Consider the following 24942-nt stretch of genomic DNA (forward strand, 5'->3'; position numbering starts at 1 on the left):
TGGGACATAAATCATTACAGGTATCCTTTGGGAAATCTCATGTTCAATGATTTACTACCTATTCGTTATGAATTATTGGGTCATCTAGAGAAGCTAGGACTATTCTAATTTAAAAACATTCACTGGCTGTTTATTTCTTAAGCAGGTCAACATTGTTACAGTAAAACAACACTTTCTATATTTAAATCAATTTATTTTTTACAATAACACCAAACATCTTTCAGCATACAAGAATAAAAAAGTATCAACAGGTTTATCAATAGTTGAGCCTATATTCATATTTTCTATATATCTAAAATGCATCATGCCAGTTCTAGCAGGTTTGAACAGTCAGTCTATGTTTACATCAACAGAATACACACACCAGAACAATAAAACGAAACAAAACATCTCTCTGTTCCTTGTCCTAGCCCTGACCTGCTTTCCATTTATTTGGGTGATGTGCTGGCTCTGTAAAATTTCAGTTGAAGTATTTATGATCTGCATTTCAGTTTTCAATTACAGACTCATTCATCATATTCTCCTCATCACCCACAGAGTCCATTTCCTCTGATGAATCCTCTTCATCACTTAGGGATTCTGCTGCTGTTCTTTTCATCCCTCTCTGTTTGGACAGAGCAGTAGCATAGCGAATGTTGTAAATGTTCCAGTCACAACTGGGAAGAAAACATAACAATGTTTAATTCTGATGAATATCTAGTGTGTATAAGAAGAGACTTGAACTAATTTGAAAATCCACAAAATTACTAAGAAAGGAAAATACATGCATACATAAATACCTGTACAAGCATACATATTTTAGAAATTTGTAAATGAAAAAAAGCTTACAGTTTGGACAGATCATCACTGTGTCTTTGGATGCTCTTCAGCAGCTGCTGTACAGTAGGCAGTACGGCTCCAGATCTAAAAATGAGACACAAAGCCAACAACAGATAAATGTTGATACTCTGCATATAGCCCTGCAAAATTTTAATCTATATATGATCCAAAAAGTATGTATCTTCAACTCTTCCCTGCAAGTATTTTTTTTTTTTTTTTTTTTAAATAAAAAGGTACCAGTTGAACATGCGATATATCAAAAGAAACAACAGAGCCTCTGCATGTATGCATGCAGAGATGGGCACAAATACATCAAAAAGTATTAAGTTACAAATTACAAATAATTACTCATCAAATGTATTTAAATAAAATACAAAATACTGCTGTAAAAAAATTAATTAAAATACAAGTAATTTGAGAGTTTGTGTAATTTGAAAATACAAACAAAATTTACACACAATCATTTGAAATGTGAGACTAACAGTGGAGTTAGATACACATAAGAGAGAGTTGCTCTCAGTTGCCATGTATAGCCAAAGCATTCACAAAGCACTAACAACTATTTAACGGTAGCATTCAAGTAAGAACTAAAGTTCTGGAGGTGGTCTGAGTACAGTTTGCTTTTGGGTCCTTTTAGGGGGGTCTGAGACGAGATCACTTGGTTTGTTCACATATACACAGTGAATCTATCTGAGAGCGTTTGAAAGGGTTAAATGAACTAGATGTGAAAACATCCTTAGAATGATTTCTGAAGGATCATGACACTGAAAGGGTTAGTTTACCCTCACATCGCTCCAAACCCATAAGATCTTCGTTCATCTTCAGAACACAAATTAAGATATTTTTCCATGAAATCCAAGGTTTTCTTATCTCCCATAGAAAGCAACGAAATTACCAGTCAAGGTGCAGAAAAATAGTAAAGAAATAATTAAAATAGTCAAAGTGACTACAGTGGTTCAACCTTAATGTTATGAAGTGATGAGAATACTTGTGTGCAAAAACAAACAAAACAAAAATAACGACTTTATTCAACAATTTCCTCTGTACTCTGTCATCCTCCTATGCAGTTTACGTTGAAAATACATTGCAGAGCTCCAGGTTTTACATCAGAATGCCGACTCAGTATTGACATGCATCGTGGTGCTAACGCGAACAGTGTCGGCCAATAATGAGCCAGCATTCAGGCGTAAACACGGAAGCGCTGCACTGCGTCAACTGTGTAGGAGACTGAAGGTAGGGAAGAAATTGTTTAATAAAGTCGTTATTTTTGTTTTGTTTTTACGCACAAAAAGTATTCTCGTTGCTTTATAACATTAAGGTTGAACCACTATAGTCTTGTTGACTATTTTAGCAATGTCTTTACTACCTATCTGGAACTTGAATTTTGGTAATTTTTTTGCTTTATATTGGAGATAAATATCCTCTTGGATTTCATCAAAAATATCTTAATTTGTGTTCTGAAGATGAAGGTCTTGCGGGTTTGGAATAAGATCATGGTGAGTAATGACAGAAATTTCATTTTTGTTTGCACTAACCTTTGCATCATAGAAATAAATTATATTATAAAGTATATTAAAATAGAAAACTTTTTTTAAATTGTAATAATATTTCACAATTTTACTGTTTTTTCTATTTTTAATCAAATAAATGCAGGCTTGATGAGCATAAGAAACTTCTTTCAAAAAAATGTGTCCAATTACTTCAGTAACAGTTGAATAGTTGAGGTTGACAATTGTGCATTAAAAAAAAAAAATAAAAACAGCAAGATTTCAATAACCAGTGTGAGCTTATTCTGAAAAGAGTTATGTTGCTGACCGATTCTTGAGCTTCTGTCCATGTAAGGTGAGCAGACACTGAGCCCAGCTGAGGTAGAACTGCAGGTGGTTGGACTTCTCCAATGTTGTGGCCACAAAGTTTAGAAGCTTATCCACATACACATCTGGAAGTGAGCTACATACCACTGTAACTGAAATGTCAAACAATAATATGTAAAGAATGACAACAAAATTATGAATTTTGAATATGGCAAGAAATCACAACAGATGTAACAGTATTTTAAAAAGGAACGCACTTTGGTCATAAGGCACTACCTCCAGAACCTCTCTTATGAGTGGCATTTCATTCAGGCGAAAAGACAGCAAAATTGCAGATGCCCACTCTTTTTTCTTCACCTGCCGCCGTATGCTTGTTGGTGTGACATCCATGTCCAGATCATAGGGGTCAAACACCAGTGAAGCGTCAAGAGAGTAGATCAGCAAACCTTCGGTGGAGGCTGCTGCCCAACTGCGTCCTGAATGGAGAAGAATGCCAAAACTTCATTCCTTTCATTATTTAATGAAAATATTGGGAAGTCTTGGTAAACTAAATGCTGAATGGTTAAATATAAGAAATTGTACATCATATCAATTCTTTCAGTATATCACTCTTAATGTGTTGTACTGTATATACAAAAACTATACCAGTAGGTGAGAAGCGGAGAGAGCTAACACGGATCTCTGGTTTAAAGTGTCTGGAGCTCATATCACCTGAGAGATGAGGAGAGAAAGGAGTAAAAATTATATCCAATTATACTTTCAATGCTCTTAAAAGCATAATGCTTAGCTAAACTGGTTTAATGATAAATAAGGAGTGGACTCACCTCTCTTGACTCCGGGAAGACTGAGCTCTATTCCATCTCCATCCCCTGTGCCTTCATCCACTAAAGACAGATTACCAAACTCGGTCATCTTACGCCTGTCGAGGAACTCCTGAAAACAAAAGAACGTGTCAGAATTGCTATATAGGCAAGTGTAAAACCCATAAGACCTCCGTTCATCTTCGAAACACAGTTTAAGAGATTTTAGATTTAGTCCGAGAGCTTTCTGTCCCTCCATTGAAAATGTATGTACGGTAGACTGTCCATGTCCAGAAAGGTAATAAAAACATCATCAAAGTAGTCCATGTGACATCAGTGGTTTAGTTAGAAGTTTTTGAAGCATCGAAAATACATTTTGGTCCAAAAATAACAAAAACTACGAATTTATTCAGCATTGTATTCTCTTCCGGGTCTGTTGTCAATCCGGGTTCACGACTCTGCAGTGTTGTGCTGATGTGTTATCTGGTGCGTCCGAGCTTCATTTAAAGTCTGAGGGAGACGCACGCTGTATTCAAGCTATTCTACATTGTTTGTATTTTGGTATTGCTATATTTTTTTAAAATGGAGCGTAAGTGTGCATGTCGCGGATGTCCTAATCGCCAAAAACAACGACATAAAACTGCATTACCAACGCCGACAGATGAAAAGATTCAATGGAATCAATTCAATGGAAAGGATTCCGGAAGAGAATACAATGCTGAATAAAGTCGTAGTTTGTTATTTTTGGACCAAAATGTATTTTAGATGCTTCAAAAACTTCTAACTAACCCACTGATGTCACATGGACTACTTTGATGATGTTTGTATTACCTTTCTGGACATGGACAGTCTACCATACATACATTTTCAATGGAGGGACAGAAAGCTCTCCGACTAAATCTAAAATCTCTTAAACTGTGTTCCGAAGATGAACGGAGGTCTTACGGGTTTGGAACGACATGAGGGTGAGTCATTAACCCTTATGCGGTCTTCGTTTGGGAAGTACACTCAGGGTCTTCGGGGTCTCCACAGACCCCAGGCAACAAAATGCAATTTTGTAACAAAATACTTGTTTTTTTAAAAAACATTTAATTTTACTCTTTTTATTAATGTTTTTACTCCATGTTTGTACAGTTTTTGGAGGATTTATCATATTTTTTAAATTTATATAAATAAATTAAAAAATATTTTTTTAAAATAGGTTTTTATACAAAAACAGCTTTTTATGTAAAATTCACTTTATAAAAGACCCACATTTCTAAATTTCATTCATGGGGATAACATGGATAATTTGACATGGTTTAGTGTAAGATTTTTGCCCATCTTTTGGAAAATGCAGTTTTAAAAGTAAAAAAACTATCGTTTTTACCAGTAGATGGCTGCAGAGCTCCACTATATGCTATGTGCTATCTGACTGACTGAAAGACATCTTTTCATAAGTTTTTTTCAGTTGGATTCATATCTAAATATTATGAAATCACAATTATAACAATAAAGGGTACTTTTTGTCAAAGTTTAGCATTTTTTGTAATGAAAAAAAATAGTTTTTCAATATTGTTACATTATGATGAGACTCCACTGTGAAAATGGACAAAATTCATCCTCAAAATCAACATTTTGGAAAAATTATTTTTTTCAGCACAAAAAATGCTAAACTTTGACAAAAAGTATTTTTTATTGTTATAATTGTGATTTCATAACATTTAGATATGAATCCAACAAAAAAAAACTTATGAAAAGATGTCTTTCAGTCAGTCAAATAGCACATAACAAATAGTGGAGCTCTGCAGCCATCTACTGGTAAAAGTGATTTTTTTTTACTTTTAAAACTGCATTTTTCAAAAGATGGGCAAAAATCTTACACTAAACCATGTCAAATTATCCATGTTATCCCCATGAATGAAAGTTAGAAATGTGGGTCTTTTATAAAGGGAATTTTACATAAAAAGCTGTTTTTGTAAAAATATTAATTTATTTATTTATTTATATAAATTTAAAAGATACGAGAAATCCTCCAAAAACTGCACAAATATGAAGTAAAAACATTAATAAACAGAGTAAAATTACATTTGTTTTTTAAAAAGCAGTTATTTTATAACAAAATTAAATTTTATTGCCTGGGGTCTGTGGAGACCCCGAAGACCCTGAGTGTGACCCTTTTTTTTACACTAACATAAAAACAAGATATCACTCCAATTTTTTTCTTTGTAGATCTAGAAAGTGTTAACAACTGTACAAAGTTTCATGTCATTTGGACAAAGAGAATATTTTTTTTTATTTGAGCAAACGTCGTTTGGGGTCTGTGCAGACCCCAAAGACCCTATAAGGGTTAATGACATAATTTTCATTTTTGGGTGAACTAACCCTTTAAGGGGCCATGAACTGCATTTATTTTTTTATTCCCGAGATGCACTTATAAATGTTAGTAGGATTTTAGCCCAGTTTAAATAGACGGGTCTCTTTTAAGACTTATGTAAATGGCCACTGCTATTATTGGCAACATCTTTGCATATCAAATATGTATTGTATGTGGAACTTTGTAACAGCTGCTGAGATTAACTAATCTTTAAAGGGATAGTTCACCCAAAAATGAAAATTTGATGTTTATCTGCTTACCCCCAGTGCATCCAAGATGTAGGTGACTTTTTTTCTTCAATCGAACGCAAATTATGATTTTTAACTGCAACCGTTGCCGTCTGTCAGTCAAATAATAGCAGTAGATGGGAACTTCAACTATAACAGTAAATAAAACTTGCTTAGACAAATCAAAATTAAAACCTGCGGCTCGTGACGACACATTAATGTCCTAAGACACGGAACGATCGGTTTGTGCGAGAAACCGAACATTATTTATATAATTTTTACCTCTAATACACCACTATGTCCAACTTCGTTCAGCTTCCTGTTAGGGAGGTCAAAAAACGCGTTCTGAAGACGGAAGTGATGTCTCGCCCATATACTTCAATGAGCGCAAGACATCACTTCCGTTGTCAGAGCGCGATCAGACCTCACTAGCCGAAAGCTGAACGAAGTTGGACATAGTGGTGTATTAGAGGTAAAAAATTATATAAATACGGTTTCTCGCACAAACCGATCGTTTCGTGTCTTAGGACATTAATGTGCCATCACGAGCCGCAGGGTTTAATTTGGACTTGTTTATGGAAGTTTTTTCGACTGTTATTGTTCAAGTTCCCAATCACTGCTATTATTTGACTGACAGACGGCAGCGGTTGCAGTTAAAAATCATAATTTGCGTTCGACTGAAGAAAAAAAGTCATCTACATCTTGGATGCCCTGGGGGTAAGCAGATAAACATCAAATTTTCATTTTTGGGTGAACTATCCCTTTAAAATTATTGATAACAATCAGATCTACTTCCATTGCATGAAAGGTTGCAGTGCCGAGTATTGTATCACAGTCATGTCTTTTGAGCGCACAAACGCAATGGTCTCGCAATTGCAATGCAATTTCTGCACTCTCACGAACGCTTACATCCAGGGTCTAAACTAGCCAGTAACTTGACAATTTAACATTTATGAATACAAATATTAATAAATATTTTTTACTGGCTATGAAACTGCATGTGCACAATTTCATTAAAAAACAGGCAGAACGATTTAGGAAAACAAATCTAATTGTGATTTTTTTCCTGATAAAAACTGTGATCGCAAGTGTGTAAGACTGCAGGATTTAACCCAAAATTTAGTGATTTTTTTCTTGTTCCTATATACTGCTCTGTTTTTAAACAGTTAAACAACAAAATCTTTCCATTTAAACTGTCTCGGGTCACATCCACAATGTTGATTTTTAATGGAACCCAGTCAATATAACTACACAATAATAATTATAAAAGAAAAAAAATTATAAACACTTTTATTTAATTAAAAAAAATAAAGAAATTATAGTAACACTAGTCTTGTACTGTACAAAATTATTCAATAATAAATATATTATAAAATTTTATTTTAAAGAACAACAGTAATATAAAAATACTTAAATTTATGACTGCCACAATTTATTTTTTTAATTTTATTTTTAAAAAGCAAAAGTCTGTTTGCAAAGCCTGTGTCAAAGTGTGATGGTTTTACCAAAGAATCCAAATTAAAATTAATAGAACAAACAAACAAAATGCTCTACTGAGACAGTCACATAACTGAAAACAACCAACCGCCTTCCAAACATTAGAATCCATTGAAAAGTAATGTTATTTTGAGTCCAACGATCCTGTTTTATTTCACCTGCCCGTCACTTTACTAATACATCAATAGGTGGGTCAATGATGAAAGCAGCAGGCTTTAATGTTTGTGTAGGCACATCTTGTGCTGATGTATTCATCTTTATTATGTAATAAAACCCAGAAGCAGAAAATCATTTTGGAAGCTTGGTTTCAATAGCTGTTTTTGGACCAACAAGGACCTTCTGAGTTATAAAACTTACAGTATGTTTTTAATCACACAATGATCTATTATGTCAAAAGATGAGTTCATGACCCCTTTAATAAGTTAGTTAAAGGATTAGTTCACTTTCAAATGAAAATTAGCCCAAGTTTTACTCACCCTCAAGCCATCCTAGGTGTATATGACTTTCTTCTTTCTGATGAACACTCGATATTTTAATAAATATCCTAACGCATCCGAGCTTTATAATGGCAGTGAACGAGCTGAAGAAAGTGCTTCCATCCACATCCATTCATAAACGTGTACTTCACATGGCTCCAGGGGTTTAATAAAGGCCTTCTGAAACGAAGCGATGCGTTTGTGTAAAAAAAATAAAAAAATCCATATTTAACATGTTATTAAGTAAAATATCTAGCTTACACCAGATTCCGCCTTCCATATTCAACATGCGAACGCGCTTCAGAAGGCCATTATTAACCCACCGGAGCCATGTGGAGTACACGTTTATGATGGATGGATGTGGATGGAAGCACTTTCTTACTCGTGGGTCCCAGGATGCATCAGGCTATTTATTAAAATATATCAGAGAGTATTTATCAGAAAGAAGAGAGTCATACACCTAGGATGGCTTGAGGGTGAGTAAAGCTTGGGCTAATTTTCATTTGAAAGTGAATTAATCCTTTAAATATTAGTCTACAATCACTATTAATAAACTAATTTACTAAAGAAATTATCTTAATATGATCAAAATAGGAGTTTTGTCTACATCTGCAGTACAAACAAGCAAGTCTGCTAACAAGCATGTACCTCCATAGCATCCAGAGAGAGATTACAGGAGATCTCAAACTTCTTCATCAGGACTTGTTCCTTGATGTTATAAATGCACACAAACTTTGACTGCCCACCTGCAAGGAGCGATTCACCATCCGCCGAGTAGCACAAGGAGGTGAAGGACCTACAAATCAGTTAAAGAGGAAATGAGTGTTTAATGCTGTTAACTAACACCTAGGTTCAGCAGGGTAAAACAAGTTTATTTGGGGTGGAAATATTCAGAACTCAGAATTCATTCTGTTGTTAATTCAGGGATTCACAAAGTGATTACCAAAAAAAAAAAGTCAGACTGGAGGGAATACAATTCGGACCCATCTCCATTTCTTGTTTCAAGAGCACTAACTGTGTGTAAAGGATTAAAAGTGTGGATTTCCTACTTTGCATTTTAAAAATGCATTTTAAACTTGTAACGTAAATCATTTGTTTATTTTGTCTTTTTTGGAGATGGTCCGAAATCAAAGCGAAGGTGAGATATTTAAAGTTTTCCTGTGTGACATCGTTGTCATGAAATCCAGTGAGCGTATGACGTTTGACAAAATCGGGCTGGGTAATCTGGCAACACTTCACCGCAGTGAGCGTTTGGATGGGTGAGGATGTCAGTTTCCAGGAAAAGAAAAGTAGAAGAAAACAGAGTTTTCAAAGATGATTGGACAGAGAGGTATGCGGTCATTTTGCGCGCAGATGTAATATATGAGCGAAAGCGCGCGCGCGTCCAGTTTTGTGCAAGGGAATCCGCCTTTGAGTGGAGATTGCTCGCGCATTTGATGCGCTCTCGACATTTTTCTATATAATTAACGCCATAGAACCCACATTAAATGAAATATAAACGTGAGAAGAAAGTCGTGTCTGAATTTCGCAATTTTGTATTGGTTAAAACAAATGGAGAATATCTCGTTTTTCTGTAGGTGCTCGACCATTTCCGTGTGGCGCTTGATCGCCGCCGTTCGTTGGAAAGATTTAGCATCAAGATGGATGACATGCTTTAAAATTTAAATCATCGATTTGGGCAGCTTTGAGAAGCACTTAAGGTTCTTATCCAGTATGGAAGATGAAATGCCTTGCTGGTGTAGTTGTGTTTACCGACTTTGATGAGGCCTGCTCTTTGCACTGTCCACTCTGTTGTCATCAGCGGGAAAACCTCTCTCTATGATTCCGCTGGTTGGTTATTTTCACAGCTAGACTATGACGGCTGCACAAATAGATTTTTAAATGCTCACAGTTTTTATTATATTTCTTACTGTGGTATTGTAATTTCAGGGATGAAAAAAAATTACAGACATAAATGAAATGCGTGACACTACTTAAGTCTTGCGGGACAAAGCTCCTAATTTCGGGACTGTCCCGCAAAATGCGGGACGGGTGGTCACCCTACTTATGTTTACATTGTAATTATTTGAGTTTTCCATGGTTGTTGACATTTCTGTTTTAATAACTGAGGGGATTATGATCAGAGGAAGGTTAAGTTTAAAATAAAAATGTTTAAATGTAATATTTTTCTCCTGGTCCTCATTTTAAATGGGTCATAAAAATATCAATAATTATCGGTATGACCGATATGAAACACTAATATCGTGATACAGTTTTCAGCCATATCGCCCAGCCCTAAGACAGACAGTAAAATTTCTCACATTGGACTGCTCTGTAGTTTGCACCATGCTACTTTTGGCCTACCTCTTTTGTTTTGTTCATAAAAAATGCTGACACTTTTATTGTTTTGCCACTTTTGCATTTGTTATTAATGTATTTTGAATGCAAAAGGCACTTAATTTTAAAAAAAAAATTGTGTTGATTTATGAAATTTAGTGCATGTTATGCATGTTTATTAAAAACATTTTGTAATAACCAATTGTAACGGATCTTTGACTTGGATGAAAATTCAGATTTGGACCTTTGAATGTCGATTTTGAGAACCCCTGCACTAGACTTTAAACATGTGAAAATTTTATGGACACTGCAGCCGGCACAATATGATGTCACACTCTGCATCTTTCTAAAAAATATATAATATAAAAATATGCAATCTACTCCACTTTGCTGCAATCATGTATATCTATAGTTTGCGTTCTTTTAAGCAAAGAGGCCAAGACGTGACATAACCTTATACTGGTCACACATCATCACGTGATAGAGATATGCAGGTGAGAGTTCACCGAACTGTGGAACGAAGCGAAATTCACAAGCTTCCATTTATATGTATGCGAATACAGGAGGCAGAAAATGTAAGTCAACAAAACGAAAAGTCCCTTTAGATCACCAAAGATTTAATCCCCTAGAGTGCTGCAGAAAAATTAAGATACCCTGAGAATAATTTTGTAATGACACTGTAACTCATTAAACCAATACAGAATTGAATCATAAGTTGTCTAAAGATTCCATCCTTAAAGTCAAGTGTTAAATACTTCATCTCTAATTTACTGTCCTGTGAATGCTTTTCAATAAACACATCTAGTGTTATAGGGAACACTTCCTATAACACCAGATGTACTTGTTACATCAGAAAAAGAATGGCATCTACGCTAATATTAGTCTTTCTGTTTATCCCGAGGTTTACCGTAGCCAACCGGATTCGGGGCCGTTTCCAGATGAGACCGAGGACCGGTGCCTTGACACGACCACAACGCAGCCCTGTATCAGCAGAGATCGAGTCGACTAGATCATTCATTGTGAAGACATCATCAACACGACAGCCAGTGCCACAGTTTCCTCAAAATTATAATCACGATTATTAATCATGTTTATTCTATCAAAAGAGTAATGTAACTATGGCTATTTTGCAAGTTCTTTACCAACCTACACTTCACCCAAAAGGCCTGTAGGTGGCACAAAGACTTAAATTTAACCAACTATGATAACTTCGTTAGATGGTAAATCAATACAAAACATGGTTTTGGTGAGCGCTTTGTAATATGTATTCACATTAGATTTTAAAAGCAACACAATTCGTTTGCAATAAGACAAACCAGATTCAAATTGCCCGGCAAATTCGTAAAGCAAAGAAAAATCATTTCTAGCTGATCAACATTATGAAAACTGGTAAAACCTTTAGGAACTTCAAAAGATAAAACAGCGAAATTCCTAATATTACCTCCAATATTTCCAAATTATGTTCATTTTCATAGAGCGGGCCAATATCGTGACGATTATTTAAAATCAATCGAGAGAAGCAGACATCGTTATCGTGATAAAATACGATTAATCGTGCAGCCCTAATTTAATTTAATTTGACTTGACATTTGATATTCAACAGTATCCTTGACATTTATTCAACAGTGCTTTTGATCTGCCTGCATTGATCAATGTAAAGCTGCTTTGACACAATCTGTATTGTAAAAAGCGCCATATAAATGAAGGTGACTTGACTTAAACACAATTAATTTAAAATACAAATAATACTTTTTCAGCATTAGCTCTCCTCTTTCACATCTTTCCGCCAAAACCGCACTTTCGTATTCTTCAAAAAGCTTACGCTGTATGCCCTACGCCTTCCCTATTCTACTTACGAAACAAACGCACTGCCAGTTCCATTTTATCCGTAAGTAGAATAGGGAAGGCATAGGAAGTACAGCGTAAGCTTTTTGAAGAATACGAAAATGGCGGAAGCACTTGGAAGGCGATCATTTGTTTATATAAAGTATATACATTTATATATTTTTTTAAAAATGACCGATCGTTTCACTAGAGAAGACCTTTATTCCTCGTATGGTATTGTTTAAAGCCCTTTGAAGCTACACTGAAACTGAATTTTGACCTTCAACCATTTGGAGGCTATTGAAGTCCGTTATAAGGAGAATAATCCTGGAATGTTTTCATTAAAAAAAAAAAAAAAAAAAAAAAAAAAAAAAAAAAAACCTAATTTCTTTTCGATTGCAGAAAGAAAGACATGAACATCTTTGATGACATGGTGGTGAGTAAATTATCAGGAAAATTTTATTTGAAATTGAACTAATCCTTTAATCAAACTACAAAACAGTTTTTGGTGTGGTATCGGACTACTTAAAGCAACACTATGTAGTTTTTCAACCTTAAAATAATGTCCCTAAAATTATTTTAGTGGTAGAACAACACTTAACGAATTCTACTGCTGCTGCTACCTGAGCAGCCTCCTAGCATCTACAACCACACTCTGCCAGTTTCGTGTTCGGGTCAGTACACACAGTCCCGCCCATCCCCTGCAGCGGGAAGAGAGAGACCTGCTTTACGGCATACGTCACATATTTTACTCGTAGCCTGGGTGGAGTTAGCCAACAGCTAACTATAAGACGAAACAATCTAATTGATAATCTAATGATAAGTCTCAAAACCATGCGGACAACATTTTATTCTATTATATTATACATTATTCTATTATACAAATTATACAAACAATTGGCAAACAATGCTACATATGAATTATGGGAGCAAAAAAAAAATAGGCTAACATACTACCATTCTTTTTGTCATTGTAATTCTGGAGTAACAATAAATAAAACTATATAATATTTGTAGAACAGTGTAACACGGGCTAATTTACCTGGTCGGTGGACATGGTTTCCAAATGAGGTTTCTGCATTTCGCTGGTTCCATCAGCTTAGTCAACAAATTCACGTGTATTGCACTGCCCACAGGGAAGCTTATATAGCAACAGTACAGGTGCTGGTCATATAATTAGAATATCATCAAAAAGTTGATTTCACTAATTCCATTAAAAAAGTGAAACTTGTATATTATATTCATTCATTACACACAGACTGATATATTTCAAATGTTTATTTCTTTTAATTTTGATGATTATAACTGACAACTAAGGAAAATCCCAAATTCAGTTTCTCAGAAAATTAGAATATTACTTAAGACCAATACAAAGAAAGGATTTTTAGAAATCTTGGCCAACTGAAAAGTATGAACATGAAAAGTATGAGCATGTACAGCACTCAATACTCAGTTGGAGCTCCTTTTGCCTGAATTACTGCAGCAATGCGGCGTGGCATGGAGTCAATCAGTCTGTGGCACTGCTCAGGTGTTATGAGAGCCCAGGTTTCTCTGATAGTGGCCTTCAGCTCTTCTGCATTGTTGGGTCTGGCATATCGCATCTTCCTCTTCACAATACCCCATAGATTTTCTATGGGGTTAAGGTCAGGCGAGTTTGCTGGCCAATTAAGAACAGGGATACCATGGTCCTTAAACCAGGTACTGGTAGCTTTGGCACTGTATGCAGGTGCCAAGTCCTGTTGGAAAATGAAATCTGCATCTCCATAAATTTGGTCAGCAGCAGGAAGCATGAAGTGCTCTAAAACTTCCTGGTATACGGCTGCGTTGACCTTGGACCTCAGAAAATACAGTGGACCAACACCAGCAGATGACATGGCACCCCAAACCATCACTGACTGTGGAAACTTTACACTGGACCTCAAGCAACGTGGATTGTGTGCCTCTCCTCTCTTCCTCCAGACTCTGGGACCCTGATTTCCATAGGAAATGCAAAATTTACTTTCATCAGAGAACATAACTTTGAACCACTCAACAGCAGTCCAGTCCTTTTTGTCTTTAGACGCTTCTGACGCTGTCTGTTGTTCAAGAGTGGCTTGACGCAAGGAATGCGACAGCTGAAACCCATGTCTTGCATACGTCTGTGCGTAGTGGTTCTTGAAGCACTGACTCCAGCTGCAGTCGAATCTTTGTGAATCTCCCCCACATTTTTGAATGGGTTTTTGTTTCACAATCCTCTCCAGGGTGTGGCTATCCCTATTGCTTGTACACTTTTTTCTACCACATCTTTTCCTTCCCTTCGCCCCTCTATTAATGTGCTTGGACACAGAGCTCTGAACAGCCAGCCTCTTTTGCAATGACCTTTTGTGTCTTGCCCTCCTTGTGCAAGGTGTCAATGGTCATCTTTTGGACAACTGTCAAGTCAGCAGTCTTCCCCATGATTGTGTAGCCTACAGAACTAGACTGAGAGACCATTTAAAGGCCTTTGCAGGTGATTTGAGTTAATTAGCTGATTAGAGTGTGGCACCAGGTGTCTTCAATATTGAACCTTTTCACAATATTCTAATTTTCTGAGATACTGAATTTTGGATTTTCCTCCGTTGTCAGTTATAATCATCAAAATTTGAAATATATCCGTCTGTGTGTAATGAATGAATATAATATACAAGTTTCACTTTTTGAATGGAATTAGTGAAATAAATCAACTTTTTGATGATATTCTAATTATATAACCAACACCTGTATTTACGACACTGATAACAGACAATTGCTCTTATCAACCACATGGGGGAACCGTGAGCAAAAGTTCCAAATGTTGCTTTAAGGTGTGCTTTAGCAAAAGCAAAGTTACCGCCAAAATATTTTTTTCTTGCTAATACAAAAAATTATCCAATCCATGACTCAAAAACCATAATATGATCCGAACTGTGAGTTTTTGTGATCCGTTGAACCATTATTTCAAGGTAAATTTAATTAAATAATTTTGCATGTAAATGACTTTTAGGCTAACAATTTTTTTTTTTTTGAGCATTTACTGTATGTTAAGAAGAATTTGGAGTCCATTTCCAAGCCCCTCTGCTACCATCTGTGACCTACTTTGCCTTGGCAGAATGCTTAGCAGTGATTTTGTCCATCTCTTTACGTCCCATCTGCAGGTCATGGCGGCCAACGATACTGCCAGTCTGTCCTCCAGTCTGAGGGTTCCAGAATGTGATCTCACCATCCAGAGAGGCCACTGCCAACTCTTGACCATCAGGACAATACGTTACAGCCAGTCCTGAATGAGCACAGGTGCAAGACATCTATAAATAACACATCCTTTTCATTACATTTCTATTTCTCTCTGAATTGTTTCACATTAACAGTCACTTTGTGAACTTGCCATCAGAGTTGAGCCGTAGTGTCTCTTTGGTCTGCCAGCTGTCTAGCATGTCCCACAGCCGGACAGTTTTGTCCCATGACACACTGGCAAGCACAGACTGGACTGGGCTGAAGCACAAGTTGCTGACCGGACCCTCATGACCACTGAGCACCTGCTCCAGCAATAAAGAGTTACTCGAAAGTGCAAAGTGATGCAACAAAATGAAAATTCTTGGCTGAGAAAGAAAATTATGGACCCACTGGGCCAAAAAAAAAAAAGTCAAACCTAACATTAAGCTAGCCAGTAACTACAGTATCATTTATATTACACAAATTAATAAAAAAAAAAAAACTGTTTATTGACATAATCTTACAACTGTATATGTTGTTACACATGCATTTGTCAGATAATGAGCACACTAATTCAGCAGTGTCTGACCTCTAGCAGTCGTCCAGTCTGCATGGACCATAGGAAGATCTCAAAGGAGTCCTGAGAACCTGCACACACCAGCTCCCCACTACTGTCCACTGCCAGTGAGGAGAACTGGGCCGGTCGTGGTGATGTCATGGTACGGAAGTTCCGGTACCTGAGTGAACAGAGAGAGTTCAGCACCACGCACCACATTTTGTAATCTGTGTCCAGAAAAAAAAAAAAAATTATATATATATAAATATATATATGTGTGTGTGTGTGTGGTCTCAGGCTTTCAAGGGGTGCACATGTATGCAACAACTACAAAATCTTATCAATTGATAAACTAAAAAAAAAAAAAAATGTAAAATATAAGTTGACAGAGCCCGCTGATATGAACATGAAAATGCTGATCAAAATCATTCTAGATGCTGGCAGTGTGCAAAGCTACATCTGATGACAATTGAATCTTTTACTCAACCGATTTGTTAAAAACGCTGAATCATTCATTAATGAAACATGGCTGAGTGTTGCTATGAGATGTTGAACCTTTAGCTGCTATAAGGTTCATTATGACGGTGACACTCTAAACACTTATAGCTTTGAGAAGAGCTCTGCTTTCAAAACAAGCTTTTCCAGTAAAAAGGTACTTTTTTTCCAACAGTTAGCAGTGTAGCATCTCTGTTTTTAATGTCACATTTGTATACTGACTTAGGTCTATATTCCAAAGCATTCTTAAATTACAACCATTTATGTTTGGATAGTGCATTTTCATGTCTTTTTCTCAGAATTTCGTTCCTTAAATTATCAAAGCGATTGGCCGAAGTAAGTTGTGATTATTGGACGGTAGATGTGCAACAAATAATGTTTAGTAAAGTTTTTCTTAAGCATCAGCTGAAAACAGCATAGATTAAAATAATGGTTTTGGGATTTAAGTAACAATATTCATTTGCCAAAATGAATATTGAATAAAATGGGGAAATTTGATATCATCAACCTAGCCATAAGACACTGCTAAAGTGGCAAAATGCAAGTGCTAATAAAACATCACGGTTTCTGTCAATGATTTTAGCCCCCTAAAACGGTTGAAAAAACTTGTATTTTCTGTTTCGGCTATGTGTTAATTTGCTGTTGCTGCCTTACATGATAAAAAGTAAATTAATTTAAATAACTAAAATAAGGGCAAAACAAACAAATATTATAGAGGAAACCCAAGAAAACAGCATTGCACAAGTATGTAGTTCAAATGAATAACATCATACCTGTGAAGGTCAAATGCTCTAACAGTGCCATCTAGTGAGGCGCTGACCACCACAAAGCCACTGGAGGTGAAGGCAACATTGGTGACACAGCAGGAGTGTTCCGTAAACGTCACAAAACAGAGGCCACTATTGGTGTTCCACACTTTTACCTGGAAAGCAGCAGTTTAACTTAATCTCTCACTTATTTATTCCCTTAACAAAAACCTAGCATTAGAGGACTCACCTTCCCATCATCCCCTCCGGTAGCAAGATATTGACCATCAGGTGAATAAGCCAAAGAGTTCATGTTATTGAAGTGTCCTTGCTGTTTGAACACATAGGACTCACTCTGCCATTCCCAAACCAGCAGCTGGCCCAGACCTTTAAAATAAAACAGAAGCAAGAAATTGAAGCACACTGTTGACCTCTCATGAAAAAAGACATAGTTGTAAGAATTATACCTGAACAGCCAAAGCCAATCCAGTCACCAGTGGGATTCATAGCAATGGTAGAAATCCTCTGATCTGAAATACTAGATGTGATACTATACTATATTACAATTCAATAAACAGCATGAAATAAAGCCACAGCAATGTAGGCACAAACAATAGTGGTTGAGACTGAAGACAGATGAGAATCGAAATACAAAATACTCTGGAGGTTGAGGCTGGGTAAAAGTGCAGAGATATTCATTTGAGCAATTTCTATAATGACTACTAAAACCCAAAGATCTTTTACTTTACATGAAATATAAATTTCTATTATGATGTCCTGGTAAGGCTCCACACAATAACAGTGTAAACAGTGCTGTCCGATTCACAAAAAAAAAAAAAAAAAAAAAAACGATTGTCTTTTTAATGAATCACTAGAAAAACACTTTGACATTCTAATTTTAGACATTCTAAACTCTTCAAACAAGCTGTGACACATACTTAAGATTTATGTCAATTGTTATTCATAGAGAAGTTTTTTTTGTTTGAATTGATTATTTAATGTTTAAATAAACGGCAAATTAATGGCATAGTTTGGTATCTGTTGTTCATTTTTAAAAGTGTATTTTTAAAATTCTTCTAACATACCAAGTTAGAAGGTTCCCAGTATAACTTACAGCATTAGCTGAGATAGAATAGTTTTTTTTAATGCAAGTAAAAAGGACATTATAGCTGAAATATGCCCAAAATACAAATCAAAATCCTGAATCCCAATTGCATCTAAAAACTGACACCCAGCCCAACTGGAGATATCTGACAAATATTCACTTGAAATGTATGGCAAACCTGAGTGAGTGAATGAGGTCAAATTCTGGCAGTTCATGCAGGTGGAAAGCTCCAGATGCGAAACCTGTCACAAGGATGTGTGTTTTCTTGTGGAAGGCAGCCGCTGTCAACTTGTTGAAATCACCTTCCTTGTTAAAATAATGTCTGTTTAAATGCAATATTAGAAACACATTTTGCATGTTAATATAGACACATGAGGGCTTTTGCCATGCTTTATAATCAGTTTAAAGGCCTGTTCAGACCAACATAATATGAAAATTCAGCCTATTCAGCCTGTAATTTGTCTGTTCAGAATAATCACTCTGACAGTAGATGCTGCTTACAGAAGCACAGAAATACAGCAGTACACAAGGAAAGCAGTATGTTATTTTGCTTATCAAGATGTTAAAATACACCATTTCATTTTTTCCTCCTTTTTTTTACTAATTTTCTTATGTTTGGTCATTATTGCATTTAATTATTTGTTCATTGTTCAAAATATTGCAAAATACAATTACATCACAAATACGTTAATTAGCATATGACATCATCTAGTGACATTTAGGGACTTTTTGTAGTTGGCAATCATGATTAATACCTCTGTGAAAAAAATCTGTCATGCAAATTGTTCGCTTTAGTTTGAAAAGATGCATTAACTGCGATTTAATCCAATTAAAAAGCTAATCGCACCATATTTTCGCACCAGACATTCCTCTTTGTGTGGACAGGTCTTAAGAATTGACCAACAGATTAAAGAGATGGGAATAATTTGAGAGACAAACTGACAAACTCACTTGCTCCTCTGTGAATAGCGAACGTTTTTGATGCCTTCCACTTCTTTGGGTGTATCGGCGCTTCCTTTAATCACATCTCCTCTGGTCTCTCCATCCTTGCCTACAATTTCCACAATATCATCATCTTTGTTTTCCTCCCCTACTTCATCTCTTCTTTTTTTCTCCTCCTCCATCTTCTTTCTCTCAGAGTATTTCGGACCCTTCTGTAAGCCCTCGAGCTCAGTGTCACTTTCCCATACACACAAAGTGCCCTCCTGGCTTACTGTGTACATCTGTAAAAATAAATGAAAAGCAGCTTAAAGGTGCCATAGTTGAGTATGTCATTAGAGCACTGCAAAAACAAACTTCACAGTAATTACAGTATTCCTTTCTAGCTCAGCCACTCATGACACTACCCCGAAAGCTTTCAAAGAATAGATTCAGTAGTTTGGAATATTATAATGAAAGAGAAACTCTCCCACATGTTGAGACTGATCAAGTCCTATTAAAAGAGCTTGCAACTGATCTGATTAATTAGAAGATATACTACACTGAAAAAAAAGTGGAGAAGAAACAATTTTCACTCAACTGTTAGTAAATTTTACAAAGAAAAGCCAAGCAACACATCGAAATAAATGTTATTTTACTACAAAATTTCACTAATTTTCACTTTCTTGTAAAACATGCTCCAATAATCTATTTTATTTACAGATTTCGAAAAAAATGCAATTGCAATCGCAATGTTGCCATATATACCAAGGCAGACAAATGCAATGAATTACACTATTATGCCTTTTTTAATGTTTAATATACAACAATATGGTACAAAATACTGTGGACACGATAAAACTGTAATGAAAGGGGTTGGTGGGCTGCTAGTTGATTTACCCCTGTGCTACACAAATGCAGCAGACACTTTATACAAACTTACATCCAAGCTGCCCTTCTCAAAGAAACAGCCCACTATGATGTCCTTATGACCACCGAGCGAGTAGTAGATGAGATTCGCCCATCTCTCTGCTCCAAAGATCCAAGTGGTCATGTCCTTGCTACCAACAGCAAAGCACCTAGTTATCAGTGAAGGAGAATGAGAGTGTAATTGATTACATGGTGGTACCATAGAAAAACAGTATGTAAAAATAGACAAACAGAAAACACGTGATTCATACTTAAGTTAATGCATTAAAAATATATATAAAATTCACTGTTTAAAAAAAAAGGAAAAAAAAAAAAAAAAAAAAAGGAAGGAAGTTTGGCCACATTCATACGTCAAAGAAAATAAAAAATATAGGAAAAAAAAGCTTTTATGCACTTGGAATCATCTGTCCAGTCGATACAAGTTGTTTCATCAAATGGTCCATAATAACTCTTGTCTAATGCAAATGCATTAAACTCTCGGTTTCTTCCAGGCGCGTGATACATTAGAGCCACATTTTCCTTCGTTATTACAAATTTCCTATAAAAAAAAATAAAGGAACATGATATAAGAGTTACTCATGAATAAAGTCATATTGCGTGTGCAAGTGTGTAATAGCTGACCTTCCATCAGGGGAGAAGGACACACTGTGAACAGGACTATGGAAGTGATGATGGTGAAGTACTGCCCGAGTGACCAAGCTGACCAGTATCGCTGCTCCATCTGAAACACATTCACCAAACATTGTTAAACTTTCTTGGCAAAAACTAACAAACTGTAACGCCACATTTTTGCCAACTTAGTGTAAGCATAAAACAAGCTGAGTTTTGGACTTCACTGTCTTTCTCATTCGTTACATTGTTTTTCCCTTATAAAATAAATTTTTAGCATATTAATTTGAATGAAATATTGAACATTACAATTAGTTTCATATTTTCTTAGTATTTGCTACATCTTACTTTTAGCATTTACTTGAGCCGGCATGAACGCCACAAGACTGTGTTAAACCTGATTATCTGTGTTATCCAGCATTATTTGAAAATGTTCCAAAGACCTTGTGCTTCTTTGGAAGCAAGGAAATCTGGGAGTTAACATGGTTGATGTCACAAATTCGCTGACTTGATTGACACAGAAAAGGTGCAGAATCTTCAATATTACATTTCATTAGGATTTTATGATACAACCTTTCTTTGATTCATAATCTTTAAACTGGTTTCTCAGGATCAAATTAGATTTTGAATTATTAAGTTTTGAACAAAGGCAGCACATGACAGAAAAAATGCATGGAGAATGTTGGACTTTTCAATACCTTCATCTATAAGTATGGCAAGATTCCCATCTGGAGAGACTCCAAAACAGGTGATGTTCTTTGTGGTGGACACTGGTAAGGTTTCTGATCTGTTACTGAAGAAATACGACAAATAACATTCCTCAGCTTAAATCAGTATACCTTTCAGTTGTAAATGAGAGTATTTTCAGCTCACAAACTCACTTAGACAGGCTATGAAATCAGTGTGTTTCAAAGTTTTGAAATAGAGATACTTACTTTTTCAGATCAAAGACGGAGATGCGGTTCCCAACAGGACTGATGACAGAATTCCCATCTTTAGAGAAAGACAGGTTCCCGTGGCGATAAAATGCCCCTAATAAATTGGAAAACTAGAAGGAAATGCGAACAAGTTAAATTCAAACATTCTCTTTCAGGCATAACGTACACATAAGACAAACAATTGATTGTCTATTTTATTCATTTTAAAATATTTTTATTTTATATTCTAAAAATGTTCGTAAACCAGCAGGCAAGAACTCACAAAAATATCAAAGTAAAAACAATACAATTACTCACAAGAACATCACAAATAAAATAGCGACTGCCATACCTTGTATGCAAACTTCATGTTTTCTGAGATATTAAGTTATAAACAATCAATCAAGCATCAAAACTAAGCATCGTTCAACACGTGAGAACCTCTAAATACATGAACGGACATATGTTCACGATCACTTCCGGATCATTATCAAACTAAAAGCCCCCTACCCTAGCACGTAAAAATCCCCCAAAGATTATTGCGAAAGGTATATAATATATAGAATAAAAAAAATGCGCTAAGAAACAGGTACAAACGGTGGTGGTGGTGGTGGTGGAGTTGGGCGAGACGTAATATTTATATTGATTATGGGATATATTTCACTCTAAATGTGTTTTAATTTATAATTTGTAGATGGCATCTTCTATTTTTATTAAACACGTATACAATATCTAACGCGATCTAAGTTGTTATGTTAGCCCCTGCTAATCTAACTAAACTGCTGAACAAAATCAATTAAATTTTACGTTCGTGCATAAAATGAAACGTTACAGTTTAACATGTCCACCAGATGGCGTCTTGGCACGTTGCTAAAAATCATTTTAAATGTAAAACTCAAAAAAGAAAGAAAGAATAATGCAAATATATTGATCTCTTTGTCACAAACAATATAAGACGTCTGTTTGTGCGTATCTGTGATTAAAACGAATAATTTAGATACTGTCACATTCCTAATACCTGTCCTGAACCCTGTGCTGTTCTCCAGGAGAACTGACGTCAGCTTTTGATTAGCATATCTCCCTCTATATATTTCATGCTTGCGCATTGGCGCACCACAGTACTGCAACGTAATTCAGCTTAAGACTTCAAACTACAGTCCGTCTACAAAGGTATGTGTTTCAGAGCTACGCATATAAAATAATTCTATTGGTACCATGTTAAAGACTGATAAAAACCCAAACCGTTATATCAGTGTTTTTATTGGACGTGTGAAATCTGTCTTTTCCAAATAATTCTGGACAGCACAGGATATGTTTTTTTTATTATTATTATTTGAAGACATGCTGTGTTCAAAGCATATTTAGAACATTATAAATAGTACTAACAAATACGCAAATGTTGCTTTAAAGTCGATAACTCCAGGCGATCAAGGCGGTTAACCTATTTTCCTTTGTTAAGCCTCTTTGTGCTGCAAATGCATTAATAAGGATGTGACTCATTATGTCAGTTGGCACATTTGCTCCCTTGTATCAAAGGCTGATAAGGCTAATGTGTTATAACGTGTGATTGGTGAATTGGGCGTTAAAAGAAACGGCAGCATTGTGTGTTGGCTGATAAAACAGTACAGGGCGGTGGTTTTTCTGAATGCAATAACATTCTGTGAAATCCAGTCTATATGGTCTTTGCGACCATGCACACGAAAGAAACCGAGCTGACTGAGCAAAAGTCTGTCAGATTTTTACTGATGCAAACAAGAAGGGAAAAAAAGAAAATATATGTGCAAAACAATCCGCTGTCGTATTGAATTATCTTATTTGCGCTTCTCTTGTAATCTCAGCGTGGGAACTGCTATTGTTATGTAAATATTCATTTTTTGCTGTCTCAGACGCCATTCAAAAAGGGTGCGGTTTTGTTCAGAGCTGTGTGGCACTGTCATGAACATCAACGGGATGTGATGCAAATAGCCTCCGAATGAACAATAGATTTCAAGAGCTTCATTGCCTCGGGTGTTTTAGCGAAGCAACCCTCGCTCTCTTCGAATGACTTAAGTGCTTTTATAGACAAGAAAGCATGGAAAACAAATCACATTTTTATTCTCTTTTGTTCCTTAAGCAGACAACCAATCATGTCTGACAAACCAAACCTGGATGAGGTCACCAGCTTCGACAAAAGCAAGCTGAAGAAGACTGAGACACAGGAGAAAAATCCACTGCCATCTAAAGAAAGTAAGAATTTAAGCACAAAATTGTCCTTTTTTGACTAGCAGGCTGTGCTTGGAAACTTCGATATCTGTCCTTGGGTTATAATTTGTTAATCTTCACACAGAGTGTTATCAAATGAGATTTAGAAGCATAAATTGAGTGAAAATGATCGCAAAGATGATGTGAATTTAAATTTTACTCCTCCTTCTTTGTCCACAGCCATTGAACAGGAGAAGCAGGCGGCCTCATGAAGACACAAGCTGCCATCATGCACTGTGCACACTCCCTTCCCTGCATTGCCTTCTTTTCATTCACTTCTTTTAGCAGTATAACTTTGTAACCAAAATGTAAAAAAAAAAAAAAAAAAAAAAAAAAAATGAAACCGAAAGAGAGAAAATCTAAAGCTGCATAACTGTCGGATGGGATGAGCCGACCCTCTAGCAACACCTAGATGTTTCTGGACTGCCTCCCTTGTCTAGTCCAGCAATGAGAAGGAAAGAGAGAGCTTCTACTTCCAGGAGCATGTGGCATGGATTCATCTGGTGCCCATGGTGGGCTATTTTACATTGGTTTCAACTTTGCCATAGGACAAGGGGGCGTGGCCTGGTGGATATTCCCAAATATTCATCATCCGATTGAGGCGTGGCTTTTTGTTGACAAGTGACCAGCTCACAAAGTTATGGCATTGTATTTTTTATTTCAAATTATAGGATAAACTGCACAATCTTGGATTTTTATGTTGGTAATGATTAACACCTTCTTGTTAGTGCTGCTTCAGTGAAATGCTCTTTTATTGGTAAGAAAGAAGAAGAGGAAAAAAAAGCAAATTCAGTCTAGATGTGAAAACACTTCTAAGGACCGGGTATTGTATGTTAATTGATTGTACCCTTTTTATCGATGTGGTTTTGGGGTTGCTTTGTGTTGCGCCCTATCTTGGTTGTCTTATTGTATGGCGGTTATCATCGTTCAAAATGTAAATTCAGTGTGATCGCTTTCAGCTGTAGATCAAATTTTTTTTCTTGGGTTTTGTAAAATGAAAAAACCTCAGCAACCATGTTATATTGCCACAAACCATTTATCGATAATGGAACATTGAAACTGTTGTAATAAAAAACTTTGTTATCAGGA

The 24942-nt window shown here is 35.9% G+C and overlaps 2 protein-coding genes across 3 annotated transcripts; one reads left to right on the top strand and one right to left on the bottom strand.

Annotated features, from left to right (window-relative positions):
* Positions 1 to 172: 172 nt before the first annotated feature.
* Positions 173 to 22095, bottom strand: pwp2h (PWP2 small subunit processome component). The gene is made up of 21 exons (XM_067403240.1): positions 21965 to 22095; positions 21631 to 21743; positions 21394 to 21488; positions 20708 to 20807; positions 20481 to 20624; positions 20100 to 20235; positions 19190 to 19461; positions 18417 to 18560; positions 17601 to 17671; positions 17384 to 17520; positions 17161 to 17309; positions 15926 to 16073; positions 15509 to 15659; positions 15223 to 15403; positions 8638 to 8785; positions 3458 to 3566; positions 3279 to 3344; positions 2891 to 3109; positions 2635 to 2785; positions 829 to 903; positions 173 to 656 (listed from the first exon to the last, which is right to left on the bottom strand). Exons 1-21 carry the CDS (start codon positions 21980 to 21982, stop codon positions 488 to 490), a joined length of 2796 nt encoding a protein of 931 aa, XP_067259341.1. The 5' UTR covers positions 21983 to 22095; the 3' UTR covers positions 173 to 487.
* Positions 22096 to 22643: 548 nt separating this feature from the next.
* Positions 22644 to 24942, top strand: LOC137031722 (thymosin beta-11-like). Of its 2 annotated transcripts, none has more exons than XM_067402931.1 (3): positions 22644 to 22782; positions 23729 to 23838; positions 24034 to 24942. In XM_067402931.1, the coding sequence occupies exons 2-3, from the start codon at positions 23739 to 23741 to the stop codon at positions 24063 to 24065; spliced, it is 132 nt and encodes a 43-aa protein (XP_067259032.1). In that variant the 5' UTR covers positions 22644 to 22782; positions 23729 to 23738; the 3' UTR covers positions 24066 to 24942. The 2 variants fall into 2 exon arrangements, with proteins under 2 accessions (XP_067259032.1, XP_067259031.1); XM_067402930.1 differs by having other exon boundaries at positions 22668 to 22782; positions 23726 to 23838.

The sequence above is a fragment of the Chanodichthys erythropterus genome, chromosome 12, assembly GCF_024489055.1.
Source record: "Chanodichthys erythropterus isolate Z2021 chromosome 12, ASM2448905v1, whole genome shotgun sequence".
Lineage (NCBI taxonomy): Eukaryota > Metazoa > Chordata > Actinopteri > Cypriniformes > Xenocyprididae > Chanodichthys > Chanodichthys erythropterus.